General features: G+C 43.2%; 1 protein-coding gene across 2 annotated transcripts in view; it reads right to left on the bottom strand.

The window, feature by feature from the left end:
• Positions 1-3,585: 3,585 nt before the first annotated feature.
• Positions 3,586-18,016, bottom strand: part of npas1 (neuronal PAS domain protein 1) — a 34,935-nt gene continuing 20,504 nt past the window's right edge. Inside the window, exons 4-12 of one of the 2 annotated variants that reach the window (XM_030744713.1) lie at positions 17,165-17,232; positions 15,367-15,456; positions 8,920-9,094; positions 8,665-8,780; positions 8,036-8,232; positions 7,769-7,875; positions 7,426-7,573; positions 6,012-6,124; positions 3,586-5,907 (exon numbers count right to left, since the gene is read on the bottom strand). In XM_030744713.1, coding sequence (XP_030600573.1) covers positions 4,808-5,907; positions 6,012-6,124; positions 7,426-7,573; positions 7,769-7,875; positions 8,036-8,232; positions 8,665-8,780; positions 8,920-9,094; positions 15,367-15,456; positions 17,165-17,232 — 2,114 coding nt within the window. In that variant the 3' untranslated portion in view covers positions 3,586-4,807. The remainder of the gene's footprint in view (positions 5,908-6,011; positions 6,125-7,425; positions 7,574-7,768; positions 7,876-8,035; positions 8,233-8,664; positions 8,781-8,919; positions 9,095-15,366; positions 15,457-17,164; positions 17,233-18,016) is intronic. The other variant, XM_030744714.1, reaches the window with a different exon arrangement.

Genomic DNA, 18,016 nt, shown 5'->3' with positions numbered 1-18,016 from the left:
ATCAGCCAACTCAAATGTGATACAATTGATAAATTATAAATCCCCTGAAGGACATGACCCTGGTGACTTCAGGATTAACGGGAAAAACATGGGGACATATTGTAAAATCACTAATACAGAGAATACACACACACCATGATTAAATACTTACCCAAACACATGAAAAAAATGGAGAAATTTGTAAACATCTCTTTCCTGCATCTTAAGAGATCAAAAATATTCAGCAGTAGCAAATTATCGGCATTATCAGCACATAAATCTTGACATGTATACCTTTTTTTTTTTTTTTTTTTTGCTTTATGCAGACAACACCCAGTGTAATGGATAAGTGCTGTCAGAGTCTGTAGTTAACTCTCCCTGCAGCAGGAGTCAAAAGATGTACAAACTGTCCACATACACATGCTGTACATGAATAATTTTTATAATGAGCTGTTCATCGCAGAGCATGCATGAATATATGAACTCAAATGGGCAGCATGTGGTTGCATGTGTGTGTGTGTGTGTGTGTGTGTGTGGGAGTGTTAGTGATGGGGGGGCTTTGTCTGTGATTACAATCTCTGACTGGGTTAGGGCGAAGGTCTGTGATATCTCCCAGCCATCGACACACAGTGTTGCTGTTGAGACTCACCTCAGTCACCCTCTCTTCCTCTCCTCCTCTCCCACTCTCCTCTCCTCCCACCTCTCCTTCGCAGATTCCCAGGGCTTTTTGGAGCTATTGTGCTTCACATGCAGGGTGCGACTGGGCTAGATGACTGCTGCAGCAGTGTGACGAGCGCCCCCACCTCCTCCTCCCTGAGTCCCTTTCAGTTCTCTTCCTCAGATCCTCTTCTAACCTTTCACCCTCAAGTCATTTCTTTCTGGACTCCTCCTCACGTTCCCTTCTCCTTCTCCTCCCCTCCCTCCTCTCCTCCTTTTCGCTCCTCCGTGGCTGCATTTGACTGCACAGGTCTGTTTGGCATGCAGGAGGCTCCTGAGGCCTGGCGCGTCTAAAGGGCAGTGCGCCCAGAGGCAGGAGACGCGCCCTCACTGATAAACACCATCTACCCCAGACCCAGAGCAGCTATAGGAACCATAACACAAGCACAACACAGCCCAAAGTCCAGGTCTAGCCTCATACATCTCCAAACCTTAGCTTCCCATCTACACTCTCAGCATTGAAAGTTGGAGTCTTAACCTCTGCTTATTTTGAGCGCAGAGTGCTCATCTGCTTTCAGGTGTTAAATGCCATATGTACGGATCAAAGGATCTGCCTCGAGAACTGCATTAAGTATGGATTGGCCTTCTCCTGGCTGAGAGGAGAAAGGCGAGATTGTTGGGAAACAATGACAAAGATGAAAATCGTAGAGGTAGAAAAGGATCAGGGAATGAAAGAGCTGCAGAAGTGTAGTGAGCCCGTGTCAGATGGAAACTGCCTGGCTGTCTTCATCCATCCCTCACGCTATTATTCCTTTCCATATTTGTACTTTTTCAAATGCATTTACATGTGCTAAGGTATTTCCCCAAGGAGCACGACTCTAATTCAAGGGGTAAGATAAGCCATCAAAGTTAGTGACAGAGAGGGCGTATGGGTGACTCAGTGACAGGCTGAGTAGAAGACAGTCAGGAGAAATGTCTTGACTTATGCTCATGCACACCACCACGTGCACACACGCATGCACGTGCAAACACACACACACACACACACACACACACAAATAACGCACAATGATTTAATCTGTAGAAGCCGCACCTTTACTTCCCTATATAAAGATGTTACGCGAACAAAAAGAAGAGATAAAGAAAGGTTATTTTGTAACTCAGTTCACAGCACATCAGCACACACACACACACACACACTTATACAGTACATACGGTTTTGCACGTACAATGGCATTTTCTCCCCAACAACTGCTCTTGTTTAGTATGCGCTTCCTTTGGTCTTGAGGAGGAATGATCCTCACTCTAATGAACTAGGGCCTGCCACTTGAATGTAAAACAGGATTTAACCCGTCTTCAATGTCAGAGCCCCTCCCTGGGGCTGCTTCAGACAACACGCACAAATTTATGGAGACACGCACACATACACACAGACATGCAAGCAAACCACCAATGTACACACACGTGGTAATTCATGAACGCCTATAAGTGAGAGACTCTCCATGTACTCTTTGTGCTTCTGTGTTTATTTCAAAGCAACTAACACTTGAGTGATGTCCTCGCTCAAGTATATATATATATTATATATATGAATAATTAATATTTTATCTATTTCAGGGATATGTAAGATTGCCCATCTGCTATGCTGATAATACTGTTTAAACAAATATTCGCAGTGACACTTGAGACATTTGTCTTTTAAATATTGCTAATCTTTTAATAAAATATGTGTTAACTGATTAATAACAAATCTGAGTGCAAAAGGAAACTGGTGTCACAAATTATCTGTTTAAATCACATACAAAACCTTAAGGAACTATATGTAAAAACCGAAAGCATCATTAAATTTCAAATATAACTGCTGAATCTGAATGCAAAAGCAAGAAAGAAACAACCGACATTGAGTTGTGCTCCTCTACTGGAATATTTTATTGTTATCATCATCTGTATCACTGTTATTATTTTTACATTTGTCCATTTTATTTGATGAGTGGGTGGAGTATTCACAAAGATGGGAGGATAATGTTAGATTCACAGTGATGGGCAAGGGGTTAGCCGTTTAATTCAACAACAAAAAACCAAACAAAACAAAAAGAAAAATCCTAAAACAAGCACGCGCACGCACGCACACACGCACACACGCACACACTCACAAACAAGCAAATGCACACGTATCCACACACACTTATTACCAGCAAACACCCGAGAATATGTGCGCTTACACATATTTGTAGTACGGGTGTGTAGTGCACCCTTCACCCCCCTTCTTTTTTTCCCCCCCTGTCAGACATGACAATATGAGCGATTTCATAAAGTGAACCCTCAGATCAGGCTGTCGATCATAATCTCAATTTAGAAGGAAAAAAAAAGTGCCAGAAGACTTGGCTTTCAACAAATTGCTGTATATATAAATTTACATGTATTTGGCTAACATGGCAGATCAGAAGACCTTATTACAAAGTGCTAGAATGTTTTTAATGTTTATCTCTCACAGTTTATTTCATTGCTTATAGTGGTTACATTTTATTCTATATGTTTTTCACATGTTTGGCTGGGTAACATTTTAGTTTTGAGTATAATTATATATATATATATATATATATATATATATATATATATATATATATATATATATATATATATATATATATATATATATATATATATTTCACTTCATGCTGAAAAGTGTTTTGTTTTCCTGAGAGGAGCATCAATCAACTGCTATGAAACTGAAATTTAAAGTGTTTCATTTTCTCACTTTTTCATTTGAAACTTGATTTCCAGTCAACTTATTTGAACTGAAACCAATATCAGAATTATTCTGTTTTGTTTTATTGACCTCATACGGTCACATTTTAATGACCACATGTGGTCTGTTTATTTACCAGCCTTTCCAAATGAGCATTTATTCCCCCCCCCCCACCCCCCCACCCCACACACATACACACACACACACACTGTGGTCAGGCTATAATATTAGTGGCCGCTCTTGCATTGTTTTCTGTTTTAACAGGATCACACGCCGAACCATGAAGTGCTTTGAGTTCACACCAGAACAAATTTCAGTAAGTGCTCAGAAAAAAAAAACAAAAACAAAAAAAAAACATGTTTAAATGATAAAAACACTTCTGTCCAGCACAATTTCCCCTCCCAAAATATTTTCAGTTTTTTTTTTTTTTAAGATCATAAAAAGATATTTGGATGATTATACATCCACTAAAACTGTTGTATTTCAAACCATTTCTCCATCAGTTTCATCTGGTGAACAAAAATATAAACCTAAAAAAAAGAATATGGCTTTCATACACAAACATCATACATGATACACTATAAGTAATAATCAGTTAAACAAATTACCTCCCTATAATCAAACCACACAAATAGCATCCTGTCTGCATTGCATTTTCTTCCCTTATATATAATGGAATGTCTGGGACTACATTAATCATACTTTTGTCCCAAAAGTGTGCTTTTAGTATGGCTGACTGATGAATACTTGGATTTTTTTTTTATATTATTGTTTATATTATTATTTTTAAGTATCAATACAAAACACCAAAAGGCTGCCTCCAGCTATTTTAAATGAAACCTTATAATCAAATTCTCACCTGGAGCCCACTGAAAGAGATGATTTGTATAATACTGCAATAATAAAAATTTATATTCCAAAGTTACTTTTATTCCTACAGACAAGTGCCCATCTCTTCCTACTGCTTTTAGGGTTAACTGGGTTAATGTGCAGCGACAGACAAGAGGATGTGAGCTGAGGGTCGTCATGGTTTTCTCTCTATGTACAATATGGCTTCTCTGAGTGGAAGAGACACATAAATCAACACAGTCATCTAGAGAAAGTCACAGAGCAGAGTTTGTTATTGTTGCGGAGAGGAAAAGTCTTGAGGGACAACCAGTCAAAAGTTTCCATGTCCCGGTTTCTCTGAGAGTCACTGTCACTTGTACACAACAGGCTGACACGATAAATTCCTATGGCAGCGGCTTGTCACACACTTTAGATTGCAGTTATTCAACTCATTGTCCAATTAGTAACGTCCTCAGAGGTTTAATGTACTGCCACTTCTGTCTCTCCTGCCCTTTTCAATGTCTCTCTTTCTGTCCTGTCACTCCGCTCTCTCCTTCAGTTTATTTTCTCCTCTCACATCCTCTCCTCTGAGACTCAGTCCTCCTCTGTGCCCGCAGCCCCCCTCAGTCCATTCATACAGAAGGGCAGGCTGGAGGAGAAAGGGCTGTCAGATGGGGAGAAACCACTGAAGGGTGGAAGGCCGGCCAGCCGCTGTAGGTGGGGGAAGAAGGCCGGTGGGGGTCCCTTGTGATGGTCCGAGCGTAGCTGCAGGCCATCACTGTGTCCCGTGCTGTGGTGGTGGGAGGGAGGAAGCTCAGGTGGAGCGTATCGGATAGTGCTTGGGGCATAGAGGCTCTGAGGGCCCTGCGGGCCAAGGGCAAGGGGGTGGAAGAGGACCCGGCCCGCTGCACCACCAGCAGCCAGTCTCTGGAGCAGCTCAAAGTCAGGACCGTTACCTGCACCTACACTACCACCACTGCTCCGACTGACCACCCCTGGTACAGCCCTGTCCTCACGGGGTAACGGGGAGGAGACGGACATGGCAGGGGACAAAGCTGGGGACGGGGGTGTGAATAACCCCTTTGGTGGGGCTTCACTGCTGGAAGATGAGTCGGGGATCGGAGTGGTGGGGCTATCACCGTTGAGGCTGCTGGATGGTGTGTGTGCATGAGAGGGCTGGGGCTGGGTGGTGTGTGTGTGTGAGGTGGACGTTTGCGTGTGTGATCCCCAGCGCCCCCCCGTGGTCAGGGCTTCATGCTCAGTCTTGATGCCTGGGCTTCCTGGCAAGGGAGATGGAGTCACTACACTTTTCAGTTGCTGGATTACAGCCCGGCCGTTGTGCACCCTCCCTCCCCTCTCCCCTCTCGTCGGGGTGTCTCCTCCTCTGCTCTGTTTACCTCCTCCCCCACTGTCTTCCCGTTTCAATCTGTCGCTGTCGCCCCCCTGGTCCCACTCGGATTCATCTTCCTCTTCCCCCTCGCTTTCGCTCGCCAGGTCTGAGGAGGCTGATACACTCTCTTCCACGTGACGGAGCTCCTCCAGTCTGCGACGGGTTTCGGGAGGTGCACCCTCCGGGTCGGACCTCAGCAGGCGCTTCCTCCTGTCCTCTGATTGAATGGCTGAGGTGGTGAATTTTTCTCTGCCTTTAGTGTCAGGGTCACTTTTTCCAGCTGAGCTCTTCACTGGTTGTGAGCCTGAGGAGAAAGGAGATTTTTTTTTTTTTTTATGAAAAGATTGAGATACAGGCAAATGTGTCAGTGGACATCATAGGAAGGTAGCAATTTGTATAGTGCTGTACCTCGGGCCTGTGGGGAGCTGCCGGTGGGGGACGAGCTGACTCGAAGTCGCTCTGCTCTTACGCTCTCTGGTAGCTGCAGCAGATCCAGAGGAGTGTCGGGCAGCTCTGTTCGACTGGATGGATAGATGTAAAAATGAAAAAACAAGAGAAAGGGAGAGAGTGAAAAGCTGGATGTATACACAAATGATCATCTACCACTTAAAGCCACTTACACTTTAAAAAAAACAGTAGTACCATGCTGATTTAAGTGAATACTAGAGATGGAAACAACATATAATCAGCCTAATAACTACCTCCAATAGCCAAACTGCCTCACACCCTTCTAACCTCCACCTAACACACACACACTCGGCCCTTCCAACAGCCCTTGCCACACATGCAAACATTGGCACATGCAAACAGACACACAGGCAAACCACACCCTCCGAGACACACACAAATGCACGTGCGCGCACACACACGCACGCACACAAATGCTCCACTCAGCAGCCCACCTATACACAGTTAAGCTCAGACAAGGAGGAGGCTGTTGGAGAAGTTAATGAGCTCTTGTAATTACAGCACTAATTAACTAAAACACCATTCAGCCCCAAAATTCTGACATCCATTTGTTGTAATTATATAGCTTCAGTCCAATTAGCATTGAAATTCAGCCTACTCCTCTTGTTTTTGTCTGACTGCTGTGCTGCTGTGCATGCATTCTCTTATGTTCGCTCGCGCCATGTGTACAACGTCTGTGTAATAAATATACAAAGCCTTAAACAAAGGTAATACTACATCTAAAAGGTCATTTATATGTAAAAAGAAATCAAGGTATGGGTTTTTAAAATTTGCTTAATCTGATTTGGAGCTTTTTTCGAACAGTGCATCTGCTCATTCACAGTAATGACATTAAATAACAACAGAATAATGCATAAAGTAATGCTAAGGAAGCCAAGAAACTGCTAAAGGTATTTTAGTAGTTTAAATTACACAAATACACAGATAAAATAAACATTTCACTATTGAATAAGGAACGATTTGTAAAGTTGTAAACTTCCTGCATGTTGGTCATGACATCTAGAAACTGTCAGAAATATTAGTATTTTCAAATTAATCTTAAAATCTATTTAAAGAATAAGAAGAATATGATGATATTTAAAGGCAATCTTTCAAGATTTATAACACAATCAAAAATAACTATTAAATTAATTAGACAGTGGTTTTATGCTTTGCTTTGATGTTTCGTGTGTATCCTTACCAGTTTTCTCACATGTTGGAATAAATGAACCTCCCTCTCCCAATAATCCCCCCACATTTCATCAGCTATCCCTTCAAAGGATCTCTGTACACAGTGTGATGCTTGCATACATAAACTGACTTCCTAACAGCACTCGTGTAGAACGAGTTTTAGCTTTGCTTTGGGTCTACTGACCTGAGGACGTAGTTAACCCAGATAACGTTACGTTCATGGGGGGCTTTGTGGTTGATGGACACAGTGGCAGTGGACTGGATCCACAGGTACCCTCCTCTCCTCTGGAGCCAGCGATAATAACCCGTCACTACCTGTCCTTTCCTTAGCACTGAGGACGGAAGATAGGAAGAAAAGAAACCTGTTATTGGTTTGACAGTTCATGATGGTGGCAGCAGAGGGCGCCTATAACAACGGTACAGAAGGAGATTTCAATAGGAGCCCACCCAAGTTCAGATACTGTGAAGAAAAAGGCGGATGGGTCTGAATATCATATATTATATATATCCATATGGATGTGACTCACAGTCCTCATGGCTCTGCCGGAGGTTCTCCAGGTCTTCTACATGGATGAAATGGTAACAGGTATGTCCCACTACCTCTGCTGGAGTCAGATCCATATACTCAGAGATCCTGTAAAGCATTGCAGAAAAAACAAAAACACACATTTGTCAACCAAACAGAAGCAGATGTGTAGGCTAACACCACCAACTGGCTGGGTACTCTGCCAAATACTCATGAAAAAGCATGAAAGAGGGAGCACTCCCAAAAGGCAAAAGAATAGATGAATTACCTGTTCTCACAGTATGTGACCTGTAGGTCCATGTTCACTCGGAAGACAAACATGTGGCTCTCCATGCGGACTTCATTAAGCGTGGAGGGTGGAAGAGTGTGCGCCAATGCAACTAAACCCATCGGTCGACGCACTGAGCGGGCGGAGCCCGGGACGAGAGCAGGGCGGCAGCGGATTCGTCCCGTCACGTGGATTACCTGACAAGCAGAATATCTTTCTTACACACTCTTTATACACAGTTCAGATTCTGCCTGATCTTTATAAAGGTCAGGCAGAATCTGAACTGTATGATGCACTGCAAGACAGTTAAAAAATAAATTCAGAGGGATTCAGAAAATGTAACATTTATCAATATGCAATAAACATAAACCCATTACAAAGATTCAAAGCAGTAGTTCTGGTATTACAGCAGTGAGGGCAGTAAACTGTGTTATGTGCAGCAGTTCAGAGCGAAATAAGGTCACAGCCATAAAATATACAGAAAAGGACCAGCTTCTCAGTGCTGTGAAACACTGGCAGCACAAAACCATAATGGCACAGGTCTGCTTGTTATTTTATCCCAAGCACAAGCAGGTAGGGTACAGAATGCAGAATGTTTTCAGATTATGGTAAATCATTTCCTCTGATACCTTGTATCCAGAAGACTTGACATGCAGGCCTCTTTTGGTGAGTGTGGACTTCATGCGGATAAAAAAGCCACGCTCGGGCGGATCATCGGCAGGAGAATGAGGACTGGACGGAGCTGCTGAGGATAAGAAAATATCAATACCTGCTCCACAGCTATTTTTATTTTAATAATGCCATTTGAATATAGTGACTTGTTGAGGAAAAGAAAAAAATATAAAAGAAATTTCTTTCTTTCTGCTTTCTTGCCATAACAGTACCGGGTTCGGGGGTCCCAGCCAGGGAGGAGGTGGATGCAGAGCTAGAAGCGCTCTCAGGGGCAGTGTGACAGCCAGCCTCGGCCCGCAGATGTGGCCTGATTCCCAGTCTCTCTGCCATCTCTACGTGGTCCGCTGGGTGGATGTAGTCGAACACGCTGCTGCCGGTCAGCTCCACCTGAAGAAAAGCACACATACCTGTCAAAACCAGACACTTTGTACAAAAATAACTATATGTGAGCGGGCACACGCCCACAAATACACATACACACTCACGTGCACTGAAAAAAAAAAATCAATATATGTTATGACGGGAAAATGAAAGTGCCGTGCTGGGTTACAACTCAACAAGGAATGTGAGCTTGTAAGACACCCCCACCTGCCACCCCTCCAACACACACACACACACACACACACACTTAAGTCCTGTCTCAGAGGATCCAGTGACTACAGTACTACACAAATAAAACCAGGGGGAGATAAAAATCAATTGTATTTGCTGATTAAAAACAGGTGAACTCCAACTATCTCCAAAGGTCACATTACTATACTTCTTATTCCCCGTGTCCCTCCCGGCTCCTTCATTCAGTTACAGTCTATCCAGGCAGGCATAAAGAGCAGTGCAAGAGCTCATACAGCTCTATATGATCCTATCATCATAATGCATCATAGTCGCATCTCTAATCATTTAAAGGCAATAATGGCACTGCTCTTGCATGGCATCCATAAAAGCGGCACAATTGAAGAAGGTGTGATTCCATCTGAAGCTGCATGAATAAGTGTGTGTGCATGTGTGTGAGTGTGTGTGAGAGAAGGGGGGGGGAGAGACAGCATGCATGCTTACACACATCTCTGCAGGTTCTATTACATCTGTGAATATGTGCATGCACGTGTGTGTGTGTGGCGCACGCGCGTGCACGTGCGCGTATGCGCGCACCAATAGTATTCCATCTGATAAAGCTGTGGCTGCAGCAGCCTCACACCCTTGTCTGTAGGACACAGCCATTTATTACCGGATTAGAGCCATTTACTGCAGGCTTTATGGGAGCTTCAGCAGGCCCTCAAGGACATCACAGCCAGGGAGAGGAAGAAGGGGAACAGGAAGGCGGGAGCAGGGGAATGAGAGCAATCGACAATGAGCGAACAGAGAGGGGTAAAGATGTAGGAAATCCCACTGAGTGAGGGAGGAGGACAGACAAAGTTTTATCACCCCTGATGTTTTTCAGCATCAGACATTCAGGCCTTAATTTCTGGGGAGATGCAACCATACTTTGCAATTGCACCACATGTAATAAACACATTATAATACTAAATTTGGTGGGCACCATGTGGAGTGACTGCTCTACATACTTACAAGACTCTAAAAATTACTGCACTACTGCCAGACTTTGAAAACATGTAAAAATAGCTGACTATGCTGACCTATGAACATATTTGGTTATATATTTGAGCATTTAAAAAATATAATGCTCTTCTTATAAATTTTTGCCAGTATCTGATAGCAGCAATCAAGACAATGATAATGATACTGAGAAAAAAAAATTAGACTAAAGTGAAATGAAAATGCTTTGATGAAATCTGCTGCATCTTAACCACTAGGCCACTGAGCAACACAAGATTCAAATACTGCATAGTGTATATTAAAAGGGGAATAATCAAAATACATATATCCCTTTAAACACGGGGAAATTTAATTTTTTTTCCTTCATAAAAAAAATGTCTCTTTTCTCAGCTAACCTCATGCATCATACAAGAGCACATTGGATTGCAGCGCCCACCGTGATAAGAAAAGGCTCTGGTAGTAGCCAGCAGAGTACTACACAGCAAACTGTGTGTGTGTTTGTGTGTGTGTGTGTCCCTCAGTTGGCAAAATCTTTTCACTTTTCAGTTCTTAAGATTGTGCTTGAGGTCTAGTTTACTTATTTTCCCTTATGACCTCCAGATCTTAACAAGTTAAGGTGGTAAGTGTATTGACCAACAGCCCATATTGCACTCTACTAGCTGACTTTCAAGTACCTCAGTGAACTCTTTTTAAATCAAGAATATTTAAGACACCCCCCCCCCCCAAATTCAGTGTTTTTGTTTACCGATTCTTCTTCTCTTCAATGTTGATATAATGTCAGCACTTTTTAGTTGCATCCTTCTTGATTCTGACATCAAAACCGATTTTATTCATTAATGTTTTAAAATTAAGAGTTTGCAGTTTTCCATTACATGGATGAATATCTGAAAAAGAAAATGACTGGGTTTGGTCTATTAAACACTGGATGAGCCTTGCTTTCAGTATTTCATATTACTGATTATATCGGGACCTCTCTTGTCTGTTTACCTATCTATCCAATGTGCATTTAATGATTAGCATTTTTTTCCAAGGCAAATTATTATTTTCAAGGTTTAAATTTGACTTTGCTAAGAGCACTGGACCAGCCATTTGAAAGAGACAAAATCCCTCAGTCCAGTGGTATTGAAAAAACAAGGTAGAGAGGCAAACAGGTCCTTATGGGCTTTACCAGGCTTAAGACCTATCCGAATAATATCACTCCATCACAAGCAGGAGGGAGAGATTGAAAAAAGATGAGACAGAAATGAGAAGATGAGGAAGGGACGAAGCAATTGAGAGGATGAGTCAGGCTCAGACATAAAAACAGGTATAGAATGTGGCGCAAAGGGAGGCATGAGGAGGAACGGAGATCATTCAAATCTCTGTGAGTGTGTGTGTGTGTGTGAGCGTGAGTGTTTGTGCCTATGCAAGCACACGGCGTGCCTCTGTTTCTCTGCGTATGTGACTAGACTGTCTGTTTTTATGTCTCCGTGTGTCATTGTGTGTCACTGTTTGTGCGAGTAGTTGTCTGTCAGCGCATCTGTGTGAACCTCTGTGTGTGTGTGTGTGTGTATGTGTGTGTGTGTACGTACAGAGATGCACGTGCATGTATGTATGGTGGTGTGGTGGGGATGAGGGGCAGCGAGCAGGGGAAGGAGAGACATGATATAAATAATAGCAGGGGGCTTTAATATGTATGAGGCATCCGGGCAGTGGTCCACAACATACTCTCAGCCCTCAGCCCTCACTGACTGATGGGAGAGGAGAGGAGGGAGGGAGGGAGGGGAAGAGGGGGGTGGGGTGGGGGTTGAGTGGGGGCTGCATACTAACCATTCGCAGATCAATTCTCTCCTCCCTCAATCTACCATCCTTCCTCCCTTTACCCTGTTTAACCCTTTTTTCCCCCCTCCTCCTGGCCCTACTCTTACTCCTCCATCTTTTTTCATGTCTCCCACTCTGATTCCTCATCTTCTCCATCCTTTGTCTCTTCATCCATTCTTCCTTCCCCCTCTCCTGTTTCCTCATCTTCTCTCCCCCTCATCTGCTATGTGTCGCTCCCAGGTTTATCCCTCGTGCGTCCAGGCCTGAAAACCAAGTGAGTGAAAAAAAAAAAGATACCTGTGCGCCAGGGGAGTGGGCGGAGGGCTGTGCCCTTGGTCAAGGTGCCTGACCTGGGCTAAGTCGGCTAAGCAACCCCACTGTCAGGGGAGCGGCCCGGGGTGTAAGCCAGGGCAGAGGGGTCAGACGGGGGGGGACAGGAGATGCGGGGCAGGGGCAGTCCACAGGGGTGACATGCCCTCTAAAACAAACAACCACTTATACTTTTTCACTCAGAACATTGTATGTCTGTCCTTCCCCTCTCCCCTGTGTCTGCCTCCACTCACCAGCAAAGTATATTGAAGTGTTTTGTCCTCTCCCTCCCACCTTCCCTTTCTTTCCTGTTGTGTGTTTTTCCATCTCATTGCTTGTGTCCATAAACACACTGTATATCCCCCCCCCCCCCCCCCCCCCCCCCCCCCCCCCCCAAAATCCCGTCTATCTGCCCTTTCTGGCTGTGTCTTTCTGATCATAAACCTGCTCTGTGCCTGGCTGTCCTCATCTTTTTGGGAAGGTAAACGTGGCGTTGTATGTTTAAGGTTTTGAACGTAATCTTTGATCATAAATAATTTCATTAGAATGCTGATGGCTTAGGCCCTGTTTGAGGAGATGTGATGGGTTAGGCCATCTGCTCAGCTGATAAGAACAGCTCTGTTTTATTAGCATCTCCACCAAAGCCTCGGCTGCCTTGTTTACCTAGGCAATCCCAAGGCGAATTTCATTCCTACTGCACATTTAAACTCTATTTACACACTCAGACTCTCTCGCTCCTCTTTACCACTGTCTCTCCCCATATTCCTCTGCTTTATTTTCTTTCTCTCTTGTAATTGTCTGTCTGGTTCTCGCTGTTTCCCTCTGTATCTCCCTTTTTGTTCTGTCTTCTTTACTTCACTTTTTTTGCCATCTCTTGAAGTGAGTGTGTACATATGCATTATGTTTGTGTGTGTTTGCAAAGATGACTCGAAAACTCAGTGTCTTTATTTTACTTTGTACTAACCTTCATTGAATCCCCCATTCCAGAGTCTGCCCTACATTAAAAGAGTAATTAGGCACTGTAATCGTTCTTCTCCTTACTTGCTGTGAATCGATCTTAGCTGTAAGAGCAATGGGTGCTTTTTATTATGCTATCATGTCTTCTAGCTTCCCTCACTTCCGTCTTTTCCTCACATCTTAAATCCTCCCACTGAAGATGGGAGAGAGATGTGCAAAAGGATGAACCTGTGTTTCCTTACTCCAATCTCCTTCAGAAGCCTCCTCTGGCTTTAAGGCATAGCACCTCTGCAGGAGTGGCATGGACGAGGAAGAAAAATACAATACAGAGTGAAACTAAGTTGAAAGAATATGTTTTATCTAAGCATCATGGCCTGTGGCTGTCCGTGATATGCACCACCACCAGGACATATGATCTATCAGAATATGACATAGATACTGCAAAAAACTCAGCTTGGGTTTTTTCCTACAAGTTGCCTAATTAACATTAGAGAATGACTGACTATCGACTGTTTTAGGTGCAGGTGCAAGAAAATATACCAAGGTCTGACCAAGGTCAAAAATTAAGCAGAATGGAAACCATCAGTGAAAGAGGACAGCACACCACTGACTTGAGTACACCTTAACAAAGTCGTATCAGCGTAAAAGAATGTAATAACATTCACGGCATATGCAGCAATTAGAAAAGACTGAAAGCAATTAATTTCAGTATGCAGTTAAAGAATTATACAGTCTGCACAATACAGACAGAAAGTACAAAATATCCATCAGATATGGCAATGCTACAATAAATTAATGGTATGCAATCAGTTAGATGAAACAGTGAGCCAACATTTAAAACCTAAGCTGAATATACTAATGGCAAGACTCCTGTTATCCTCTTGCATGTGTATAGATATATGTATATATTCTGAACTGTGTCATCTACTGTTAGCAAAACTAAATGTAGGTCTCAGGAAGTATCCCTCTGCCTTTGCTTAGCAAAAACTACTACCTATATTATATTCCTAAAGTACAGAGATTTCATAACTTTTGATGACACCCGTTTGATTTATCTGCTATATTATATATAATTTTTTTTTTTAGAGATTGTGGATTTTTTTTTCCCTCCATCTCTTACACTGCTGTCGTGTTAGCTTAACAGCCAGTACAGATAGGAATTATAACGGTGACCAAGGAGTAATAAATGTATCTTACATGTGAATACTGTACTAAAAAGAGAAAGAAAAAAAAAGAAAATTATTAGAAATTATTAATAACTGAGCTTAAACAAAGCAATATACATTTACAAACAAACCTCAGTTTCATCTATTATTTTTGCACTGGTCTCGCGCTCTCTCTCTCTCACTTGTGCTGTACCCATTCTTCTTAGTTTGAAACATCTCTCTCTTATCACACCTCTCCTCCTTTCCTCCCCCTCTTTCTCTCTCTGGCTGTCTCTATCTATCTTCCCATCCCCCTTGGTGTTTTTCCCCCTCCCTACAATCAATGTGGCTTTTAAGATGCCTATCGATTTGTTCCCCTAGACAGGCCCAGCGCGCTGGGGCGACACTTTGATTGCTAGGCCAGTAATTACTGTTATTATTTATGCATCTGGGCAAAATGGCAGGACTTAACATTCACAGTACAAGAGGCCACAGGCAATCAACAGAGGTGAGCACCTGGAGGGGGAGAGAGGACGGTAGAGAGAGCTAGAGAGAGAGTAGCATTGCCCCTGTGAGAGCTGTACTCCAGAGATGAGCACAGAGAGGGAAGTCAAAGATATTCACTCACACACACACACACGCACACATGCACGCACGCACGCACGTACGCACACACACACACATGCACAAACACATACACTCCTGGGAAGGGATATGAAAGCATAAAGAGAAGACAGGCACATGTGTGCAAATGCACTTGTAAATAAAGGATTATGTGTTCGTGTGTGTGTGTGCCTGCGTGTGTGTGTGTGTGTGTGTGTGTGTGTGCGCGCGCCCGCACGTATGAGAGAGAGAGAGAGAGAGAGACATAAACAGAGTGAGATGAGGTTGTCTTACCTGTGAGAGTCCCAGGTAGATAGAAACTGTCTCTGAGATGTAGAGGAACCGTCCCTCCTGACTGACCACAAACACAAAGCCATCTAGAGACTGTGCACATAAACACACACACACACCACACCCAGGGACACACACAAACACACACACACAGACACAGACATAAAGGCAAACAGAAACAAGACAGACAAATTAGAGCAATTAGCGCGTATCGAACAAATTACAATGAGCTAGAGAACAAACAGCCCATCACCCTTCGGCCTCTTCTCTCAATTTGTGAGCGCACTCACATACGCACATGAAAATGCACATAACACGCATAAATGTGAATAGATGTAAAACAATTCCCATAGATGCGGGTATACACACACATACACACACACACACACACACACACACACACACACACACACACACACACACACACACACACACACACACACACACACACACACACACACAACAGCTGCAAGCGAGACCTGCGCGACCGAACAAACGGAGAATAAAAACAGAGACAGACATAACGCATGTGTGGACGTCCACGAACACACAGAGGCATACGTAAACAAATTCAGCAAAGAGACATGAGAAACTGAGCTTATAGACCAGGGCTGTTTCAATCAGCCGTAATAAACCCAGAGTCAAAGCTTCATCCTGGATCTCCAGCCACATACACACACACAAATAAACACGGACACAGATAGAACCAGAGTCATTATGGCCTGCAGTGATTCTAATGAGAAGTGAAAGGTATACAGCCAACCCATTAGAGGGGACTGCTTCAGAGAATAATATTAATCGTCATAACAAGCATCCAGGAGTGAGCTGACACAGCCTCAGCCTCACACACATGCACACAGACCAGGACCACTTTGCTCTAGAAAAATGATTGCTATTTTGGCGGCCTAGTGCTTAAAGTGGCGGTGGTAATTTATGCAACTGACACATCCAGTATGCAAATGTGTGGCCGGGGTGTGGGGTGTGGGGTGTGGGGTGTCGTGTGTCGCGGCGAGGAGAAACCAGCCGCATGAATGTCGGAGAACTAAAGTGCAATTATCAGGCTATTACGGTGGGAGAACGACTGGGAGGGGAAGAATCATACAGTTTTTCTGGAGCGTTAATTTGATTTCTATCAGCGCCATTTCCTAAGCCTCTCTTCCTCTTTATAATGCCAGAGGAGACCAGACATATGTAATGTTTCTTTGTTTTACCACAACCTTCTCACTTCTCTATACTCTCCTTTTATCTCTCCACCTGTTCCCACTCCTACCTGTTCTTCTAACCACCTCCCTCCCTAAGCTTCATCCAAAGTACAATCTGCAGTGTTACCTTCTTTGCTCTTCCTCTGAGTCTTTGCCTACATTCTGCATTTCGTCACCCCAGCAGCCCTCCTGCCCCAGAGTACCCCTCAGGCTGTATTCATCTGTTAGTGCAAAAGGGAGGTATTCTTTGGCAGCATCTGAGGTTTACGAAATGCGCGTCTGTATCTGAGAGTGAATATGTTTAGGAATTTGCCTGGAAATATGAGTCAAGGCAGAAAGACTTGAGCCAGTGCAAGCTGTGATCATACACAGCAGTGATTTACTACAGCAGGATAATTAAACAAATGTGATTGCTAGGAAGAATAAACATTTCTAACTTGAACTTGTGATACATCTAAAAAAACGCAAGCTTCTCTGCAAAAAAATTTTAAAAAAGCTTAAGCATAGATGTAAAAAGATACCTATACACATGTAGTTACTACTATATAATCCTAATCAGAGCCGTAAAAGAAGCAGGGTGTGGGTGCTGTGGTCGTTACCTGCAGGAGGTGTGCCCCGAGGTGCTGCTCGAACATGTCAGTAGCCAGAGAATGAGATGAACGTCTAACTGCAGAGGGAAAGGAGACAAACATCATCATCAGATGCTGACTGACAGCAACACTACCTGTTGATATTCTAGCAGGTAAGCGGATATTGTTAACTGATCATGAGCAGGCATTATTGCAGGTAAAGCACATGTCTTAACAGTGGTTTTGTTGCTGTGGCATGCAAAAATGTCAGAAGAAAAAAAAATATATGCATTAACTTCCGTGTTTGGTACTGGACAGTAATGATCAAATATCACTGTCTACTGATCAATCTAGTCATTGTTTTGGAAGCAACTTAATTACTCAAAACTGAATTAAAAAAAAACATCTTAATATGTACGAAAATCATACTGCTTGCAGGATTTAAGGCACAATACTGCATTTTTAATGGGTTAATACAGCTTTGACAAATAAGTAATTACACAAATTGATCTGTAAATAGAGAAATTTGCATTAACATGGCATCTCTTTCACGCCTTCTCTGAAAATCTTCACTGAAATTAAAAGTGAAACTTGACGCAATTAAAATAAAAGAAGAATTTGCCAGGCTTAAAAAGAAAAAAAACTGCACATAAGGTGGGGTGCGTGTGACGCACACCACTCAATCTCTGCCAGACAAACAAACAAACAAATGCGCACACGCGCACACACACACACACACACACACACACACACACACACACACACACACACAGTGTCTGCATCACCACTCTTAATGCATCCCAAACACAAGCTATCAGAGCTGCTTCAGTGCCAAAGTGGTGCTGTTTACCAAGGCAATTACAATACAAATAGAGTTGGAGG

This window comes from Archocentrus centrarchus, chromosome 13, assembly GCF_007364275.1.
Source record: "Archocentrus centrarchus isolate MPI-CPG fArcCen1 chromosome 13, fArcCen1, whole genome shotgun sequence".
Taxonomy (NCBI): Eukaryota; Metazoa; Chordata; class Actinopteri; order Cichliformes; family Cichlidae; genus Archocentrus; species Archocentrus centrarchus.
Note: the sequence above shows the minus strand (reverse complement) of the source record. Positions and strands in the feature narration are given on the sequence as shown.